Source organism: Salvelinus sp. IW2-2015, linkage group LG3 (assembly GCF_002910315.2).
Source record: "Salvelinus sp. IW2-2015 linkage group LG3, ASM291031v2, whole genome shotgun sequence".
NCBI classification, from domain to species: domain Eukaryota; kingdom Metazoa; phylum Chordata; class Actinopteri; order Salmoniformes; family Salmonidae; genus Salvelinus; species Salvelinus sp. IW2-2015.
Window position 1 is genome coordinate 29410198 of NC_036840.1, and position 9221 is coordinate 29419418.

The 9221-nt window shown below is 39.4% G+C and overlaps 1 protein-coding gene across 1 annotated transcript in view; it reads right to left on the minus strand.

Moving 5' to 3' along the window:
- The window catches only part of LOC111954260 (Kv channel-interacting protein 4-like), a 251059-nt gene extending 244669 nt beyond the window's left edge, over positions 1 to 6390 (minus strand). The window contains exon 1 of the mRNA XM_023973852.2: positions 6237 to 6390. Within this exon, the coding sequence (XP_023829620.1) occupies positions 6237 to 6297 (61 nt within the window). The 5' untranslated portion in view covers positions 6298 to 6390. The remainder of the gene's footprint in view (positions 1 to 6236) is intronic.
- Between the last annotated feature and the right edge of the window lie 2831 nt (positions 6391 to 9221).

Consider the following 9221-nt stretch of genomic DNA (forward strand, 5'->3'; position numbering starts at 1 on the left):
CAAAAAAAAGCAGTCACACCTTTTCTGTTTTCAGCCATTTTTATTTGTGAACTGTTTTATCGTTCGTAAATTCGTCATTATCAAGCGGTCTAGACGCTGGAACCAGAGCATTCACATTTCAGAGTAGAGCGTCCAGAGTGAATTTACGAACTCACCCTATGCTCAGACAAGGTACAGGGTAGCTGAGGAACGCTCAACTCAGTTCTCTTATATCGAGGCAGAGTTTAATTTTGATAACTAGTCACAGTATTTTCTAGCAACAACATTGAGTCACCATCAGTCCATTCTTGTCAAACTTGAAAACGCTTACCTGTACCTGTTTGTCCTGTACAACTACGGTCCTTCCGCTGGATGCTGAAATTCATACTTTTAATAACAACGAATACAACTTTCTTCCTGTATTTGGGTCCGTGCTATCTGGGATCCATAGGACGTCCCTATCCCATTGAAGTTGAACTGTAAAATGGTTAAGGAAAGGGTTATGGTTGGCTTATGGTTAAGGTTAGGGGAAGGGTTAAGGTTAGGTTTTAGGATAGGGACGTCCCAAGGACCCCGGATAGCACGGACCCAATTGAATCTCAGCTTAAGTAGTACGTAGTACGAGCAACACAAGGAAAAAGGTTGGGGGTTGTATTCCAGTCCTGGAGGGCCGAATCCCTACTGTTTTTTGTTTCTACCTGGTAGATAATTGCATGATGCTAAATTAATCTCTTATAAGAGTGAGAGGATGAAAACCAGAAGAGTTTCTGTCCTCCAGGACCAACATTTAACAGCCCTGGTACGACAACGTTGGTTGCTAAATACAAAATCTGACACTTCAACAACCACAGACTGAAAATAATGTCTGCATTTCTTGTTTCTTATCAATGTGTAGCTTATGCTGAGTAATGAAATAAGAAATGATATAAGACAATGATAGAGTTGGCAGACTCCTTTAATAGGGAGCTTTATATGACTGTGGGTATAAATCATGACCACTAATTAACATGCCAAACCTTCCTCTACTTCAACAGTGTGGTAAAGCAGTTGCACTTCCATCTGCAGTGCACCCAAAAACAATGAAAACAATTATTGGTAAAATGAGAAATATCAAATCTCTTGACCACTTGCACAGTCATGTTGGGACCGAATCCATTTGCACAAAAATGTGAAATCTTAACAAGTTTGACCGAAACATATGATTGATTTTAGTGGATTTTAGGGTAGTGAAACTTTTCCACGGTAAAACTGATTCCTATTMTGCATGGTAATGTGATGGTGTTCCTTTTCTCTTAACCAATGAGAACGACTATTCAAATGGGTAGTTCACAATATCAAATACAGTATGTTCCAAATGGAAATATGCTTCCAGAAAACGGGTTAGCGGAACGCTAGCAACAAACAAGTTGTATGCCAACGTAGAAAATCAATATACACCGAACAAAAATATAAACACAACATGTAAAGGGTTGGRCCCATGTTTCKTGAGCTGAAATAAAAGATTACAGAAATGTTCCATACGCACAAAAAGCTTATTTCTTTCTAAATGTTGTGCACAAAAGGTATCTGTGACCAGATGCATATCTGTATTCCCAATCATGTGAAATAAATAGATTCATGAATGTATTTCAATTGGCTGATTTCCTTAAACTGTAACTCAGTAAAATCATTGAAATTGTTGCATTTATATTTTTGTTCAGTGGATATAAACGGTATGTCGTCATAAAAGGTGAGGACAGATGACAATAAGCCTCTCTATCCATCTGTCCAATCACAGCACTCAGAACATAAAAAATCCAATTGGACAGGCCATTCCACTGCAAATAGATGATTTTACTTAATTGCGTGTTATGCTCCGCCTCCTACATCATATATCAAACTTGAACCGTGGCCTCATGAAATGTTCTTCTTCCAAAGCTTTCAGACAGGACATAAACGAAGAGTTAAGAGCACAGGGACGATGAGTGTTTCAGATTAGAACATCTATCGCTGACTTGGGGAGGCTGATGGTTGTAGATGTAGCGTGACATATTGGTACTTATCAGGATATGGATATGGGCAGACAGACCTCTATAGTTCAACTCTGTACATATAAAGCATTCTCTGATAATAAGAGAATGGGCGGCAGGTAGCCTAGTGATTAAGCGCAATGGGTCAGTAACCGAAAGGTCACTGGTTCGAACCCAGGAGCTGACGAGGTGAAACATCTGTTGATGTGCCCTTGAGCAAGGCACTTAACCCTAATCGCTCTGGATAAGAGTGRCTGCTAAATGAATAAAGATGTAAGAAGCCTACAGTGAAGGAGACTGGCACTTTGTCCCTCGGTGGCACCGCCTGTTTGGCATGCCCATCCAAGGAAGTCAAACAGAGTGAAATTTGTGGCGTAAACAAGCCTAGGAGTTGATTATCTAAACATGAAAGGCAGTCCATTCTCCTTTTGGCCTCCAGCAATCATAAACTCACTCCTTCTGTTCACTCTTCCCTGCGCTGTTTATTTCTGCTACAACCGCATATAAACTCCACCAGTTCCCCTCTCCCACTCCCTCCCCATCTGCCTCTCTCAATCTCTCCCTCCTTATCTGCCTCTCTCAATCTCTCCCCCCCTCTCTCTCTTTCTCACTGTCTTGCTCTCAGGCCTGAGTCAGACGGCAGGCAGTCATCCTAGCAGATGCTTCCCAACATGAAAACCCAACGGGAAAAACAAAAGCTGGCTCCAAAGCAAACAGAACCTGGTGGAGAGCGCCTGGGAGACAGGGGGGGGGGGGATTACATTTTTCTAAATCTGATCATGAAATCAGCCTAGTAAGTAACTAGCTAGTCTTTTTAAGTATAATGGTGTTCTTTCCCCTATAAAAAACCACATGCCGTCATCTTATCGCTGGTCAAGGAAAACAAAATATACAGTTGAAGTCGGAAGTTTACATACACTTAGGTTGGAGTCATTAAAACTCGTTTTTCAACCACTCCACAAATGTCTTGTTAACAAACTATAGTTTTGGCAAGTGGGTTAGGACATCTACTTTGTGCATGACCCAAGTAATGTTTCCAACAATTGTTTACAGACAGATTATTTCACTTATAATTCACTGTATCACAATTCCAGTGGGTCAGAAGTTTACATACACTAAATTGACTGTGCCATTAAACAGCTTGGAAAATTCCAGGAGCTTCTGATAGGCTATTTGACATCATTTGAGGCAATTGGAAGTGTACCTGTGGATGTATTTCAAGGCCTACCTTCAAACTCAGTGCCTCTTTGCTTGACATCATGGGAAAATCAAAAGAAATCAGCCAAGACCTCAGAAAAAAAATTGTAGACGTCGACAAGTCTGGTTCACAAAATAGATGGCATCATGAGGTAGGAAAAGTATGTGGATATAGTGAAGCAACATCTCAAGACATCAGTCAGGAAGTTAAAGCTTGGTCGCATATGGGTCTTCCAAATGGACAATGACCCCAAACATACTTCCAAAGTTGTGGCAAAATGGCTTAAGGACAACAAAGTCAAGGTATTGGAGTGGCCATCACAAAGRCCTGACCTCAATCCCATAGAAAATTTGTGGGCAGAACTGAAAAAGCGTGTGCGAGCAAGGAGGCCTACAAACCTGACTCAGTTARACCAYCTCTGTCAGGYGGAATGGGCCAAAATTCACCCAACTTATTGATGGAAGCTTGTGGAACGCTACCCAAAACATTTGATCCAAGTTAAACAATTTAAAGGCAATGCTACCAAATACTAATTGAGTGTATGTAAACCTCTGACCCACTGGGAATGTGATGAGAGAAATAAATAAAAATAAATAAAATAAATAATTCTCTACTATTAATTCTCTACTAGTACTACTCTGACATTTCACATTCTTAAAATAAAGTGGTGATCCTAACTGGCCTAAGACATGGAATTTTTACTAGGATTAAATGTCAGGAATTGTGAAAAACTGAGTTAAAATGTATTTGGCTAAGGTGTATGTAAACTTCCGTCTTCAACTGTAGCTGGCAAATTATAGCATCACAAGAGAAAACAATACAGAGAAATAGCAGCCGAACGCCTCCAGAATGTATCTTCCTCCACTGTAAAAGTTCAGTAGTGATATGCTAGGGGAATGAATGAGGCAGGGATGCCAGTCATCATTGCCCCAACAGTACCCCAAGCTGGGTGGCTGGTTGTAGCTTTTTACACAAGGGACAATTCCATTCCAAGAAAAGTAAAGGGGTAGTCCCAGTAATTTCAACCAAGTGCAAGTGCTGCCACTTGAGTGACATGAAAAGCTTGATCTGCGTTTGCTAACAATGATCAACAACTGAAAGGGTGAGTGGGTTACTGGCCAGCCATCAGTTAGCTGATGCAATGCAATGACATGGCTAACCATAGTCAGCAATACGATTACATGCAGAGTACCCCTGCCTATTTACACWTCACACGGATTGGAGGCAATAACATTATACTGCATCATGGGTGGCCAATTCTACTAGAGAGRKKATGGGGCTGCAGGTTTTTGTTKCAGCKCTGCTCTAACACCTAATTCAGCTAATTKATGTCCTGATTAGAACCTGCATGTACCTAGTAGCACTACAGGATTACAGAATATAATTCTCACAAGAAGGTGTTCTGTACAAACACTGACTGGACAGATGCTCATTGTACAACAGAGTTAGTCAACATGTTTTAAATGCGTAACCAATTCCATTGTACAACTCCAAAATCTAAAACTGGCCACAAAATGCCCAACATCTATAGGAAAGACAGTCTGAACATGAGCATGCTTTAACACCACATGATTCAAAAACCCCTTTACAAGAAATGACTAGGCAGCTAAAGGCACTGAATATGCAAATTAAAACAATTAGGCTAATCTTGCCAGAGCATTTCTCGCAATACCGCACCATCAAATGAGTGCATTGTTAATTTGCCTTGTCAGTAGAGAGTTGAGGAAGTACAGAATTACCCAGTCAGAATAAATCACAGTTTCATATCTCACCTCAGAGTACATGTATGGGGAAAAGGAACACTTTCTACCTCCACAGACCCCTTTAGAGAAAGTTGTGATCACAACACGTTGTCCACTCACAGTTGGATTCCTTGAAATCCTTTGGTTCAAACGCCTAGTATGCAGGCATAATTAGCACCCCAATTAAAGACGCAAACAGCCAAAACAAACATTGACATGTGTGGAGGATCTGTTAACTACAGTTCCGTTGCTTTATGAGAGAAGCAATGAGCTGCCAGAGTGATTATCAGTTTGGAAGGCAACCAAGTTTTCTGATTAGAAAAGAAGCCTGGCTAGGAACGTAGTGGTGGCCACTTGCTCACTTCGAGAACAAACTGTATTTYTGTTGTTCATGACCTCTACCTCTCCTTGATGTCTCTCCGCGACACTAAAGGACGCATGCAGTCGTTGCAGGGACGCATCTTAGTGATTTMGGGGGGATTTAAGAATGTGCTTGGTAACACTACAGTATAAAAATGTGTTGTTACATTGTATTTAAGTAATTTATTTGTAGATATATAGTAATGGAGTTGAGCAGGTAAGAGCAACAATGTTGATGGAGSGAATGTCAATTCAACTGTGTACGTTTTTATATAATGAAAAACGTATTCCTTGACCTAAAACGGTCTACAAAGTTGTGGTCCTGACTACGGTAAAAAAAATATATATATATATTATGGTGGCAGCAGAATTTGCATTTATAGTAATCTGACAAAGTAGTCATTAAAGAGCACAAATTCAGTGTTAACAATGTTAATGTTTCACTTTCAAATCGTATTATGTACCATATAATTCATATATCATAAGCCATTAAATGTTCACAAACCAGACTAGAGATGCCAGTAAATAGCTAAKATTCTAACTAKTATAGGCTATATTACAACAAAAAGMAAAGACCAACATTTTCCGAKWAATTAGGKTACAATAAATTAAAACAAATATAGGACGCAATGTACGAAACCTCACGCAAGTGTTTCTATTCAAAAACAGCTGTTCAAATTGACAAGACAGGTAGGCTAGTGCTAAGTAGCTGTAGTATGTACACCAAATACGGTACATTTCACATTTCGTTCCTATAATATCGGAGAAGGCAAAAGTAGAAACATGACTCATTCAACATTTTATAATTTAGCAAACGTCTCCATGCAAAGCACTTCGAGGTAAACCCACGCCTCTGACACGCCAACTCCACCGGCATGCTTCGACTAGTATCAGCATCAACATATCAACCCAAAGGCTGTATAATAAAACATGCAAATACTGTCCTACCAGTTGAACGTCCAGCAGCATCCACTCGGGCAGATATGCTTTCCACTCTCTTTGAATCCATGGTTATAAAAGTCGTTAGTTTAGTTTGAGCGACAGTGAGTAAATMACTTGGAGTACTGGAAAGTTGATGCTCCTTTGCCAACGAGTTGGTGCAGATTCTGCAGAAATCTTGCGCATGGCATTCTCAATGGGGGGCGAGCATACGACACATCAAAACTTCAGTCAGCTGCAATAAGCAAATGAGTCCWTTTCTAAATTGGAATCGGAACCGGTTGTTTGACATTACTTCTTATTATAACGWCTGTTTAAGTTCTGTTTGTATATGGTTTTATCAAAATGAGGYAATTTCAAATTTTAAAGATTAGCCTTCTCATGAATCTACATATATAGGTATTAGGCTCTTTCTGTAGAAAAATAGCCAAACAAGGTCAAGCAAAGTAACGTTTTTTCTCACTGACATTCCAAATATCCTATAGTCTATATAGGATATGAAAAGGTGACTCATAATAAATACTTTTTTCCTTCTGTTGACACAATGCAGGAGTATAATGTTACAAAGTCAATTATTTGCCATGCTGGGGGCCAATAACAAACAAAACACAAACACACACACACACACCCACACACACACACACACTTGGTCTGCAGTTCTTGGTTTCAAGAACTGCACCACTGGGAATATACATTTTCTCTGTTTTTGACACACTGTCAGTCAGTGGTGGGAAAAGTACCCAATTGTCATACATGAGTAAAAGTAAAGATAACTTAATAGAAAATGACTAAAAGTGAAAGTCACCCAGTCAAATTATACTTAAGGTTTATTTAAAACCAAATATTTTTACTCAAGTATCAAAAGTCAATGTAATTGCTCAAATAAGTATCAAAAGTATAAATAGTTTGAAATTCCTTATATTAAGCAAACCAACCAATTTCTGTTGAATTTTTTTTTTGTATTTACAGATAGCCAGGGGCACACTCCAACACCCAGACATAATTTACAAACAAAGCATGTGAGTCTGACTACTAGTGAGTCTGCCAGATCACAGGCAGTAGGTATGACCGGGGATGTTCTCTTGATGAGTGTGTGAATTAGACAATTTTGCTGTTCTGCTAAGCATTCAAAATGGAACGAGTATTTTTGGGTGTCAGGGAAAATATATAGAGAAAAATAATATATGATTTTCTTTACGAATGTAGTGAAGTAAAAGTTGTGAAAAATATAAATAGTAAAGTAAAGTACAGATACTCCAAAAAACGACTTAAGTAAAAACACTTTAAATTACAACTTAAGTACTATACACCACTGCTGTCTGTTTACTAAAGTACAATGGACAGCTTGGGATAATCATTGGTTTGAAACGGGAGGCAATTTACTCAGTTGATAGCAGAACTTGTTGACACTTTGCCAGAAGTGTACCGACCCTGCCATTACGCGTGTTTTAACTGCACTGGGGTCTGAACGCAGTCATGGTTACATTAAGACACTGTGGAGCTGGTGCTTAATGCAGGGATGCGATATGCCCCTGTACTCCAAATTAGAGGTCTTCTCGGATCCCGAAATTGACATCCGAACCGAATTGGAGCCATGAAATTCCCATCCGAGATCGACAGGACCCATTCATTTTTTTTCATCAATACCCAATCCACTTTTTATTTTATTTTCAATACCCGATCCACTTTGGGTCCAAGGTGGATTGGACCCAAAATATGTCAGAGATGAGAGAGAATCGGATCCAAATTGGGTCGGGTCTGTATCYGACCCAAATGGATCCCAAAGATAAAAAATTCTGATTTATTGCCACGAWAGCTAGTAAACTGTTTTGACTTGTCTGACAGTGAACGTTTCACATTKATTTTCAGATTTATCTAAAATAACTGATTTGTCAACACTACAGCTTAGTATTTTCAGAAATGACATCGCTAATTTAAAATGTTGTGACAYGAAGAAAGGATGGGGTGTGTGGCAGAGGCATGTCTCTCTCCKGAATGCACTCTTGGTCTCCCACTAATTCGTGCCCATTCATTATTTCACTGTGTAAATCTTTTACCCTTTTAATTCATGTTTATTTTTTTATATATTTTACTTGAGCACAGAAGTAAACTACCTGGCCTGTGTACAAATGTAGGGCCTAAAAGGTACCATTTGGTGATGTCTGATCGTATTTCTCATTAACTCTCCACCACCACCTACCCTGCCACGGSGCGGCAGGGTATCCTAGTGGTTAGTGTTGGACTAGTAACCGAATGGTTGCAAGTTCAAATCCCTGAGCTGACAAGGTACAAATCTGTTGTACTGCCCCTGAACAAGGCAGTCAACCCACTGTTCCTAGGCCATCATTGAAAATAAGAATTTGTTCTTAACTAACTTGCCTAGTAAAATAAAAAAAATAAAAAAAATTGGGCTGTGCAGCTTCTCAAAGTATTTTTTCGTCCCCTCACACAGAAAGTCAACTGAGTGTTTGACATCCATTGCGAATAGTTCCCCACTGTATTTGAAAAACCTTTCCAACACTCTCCTTCTTGATAGGCCTAACCCACTAACCCACAAACTGTTTGAGTCAACATATTGAACAAATTTCAATTCGAACAATATGTTATGAATTTACAAAATGTATGATATGTTACAAATTCCAATTTGTTGTGGCTAACACCAACTAGTTTTGCAGGAAAACAGACCTTTTCGTCCTCATGCAGGCTAGCAGTAGCCACATTGAACAACAAAGGAGCTGATTGGCTGACACTGCCATTCCAAAATGGCTGCGGTGGCCACTGCTAGCTAGCATGTTGACGAAAAGGGCAGCTGACACTATGTAGAAGGGACGATTACAATCCATTACAATCCTGATCAGCCAATACATAAAGATTATATTTTCATATRCACAAAACATAACCACAGCACAACATGTGAGCTAATATTGACTTATATGGGGGAAAGCATTAGAGAAAATGTAATCTGTTACAGTTACTCATTTCTGACATAATAAT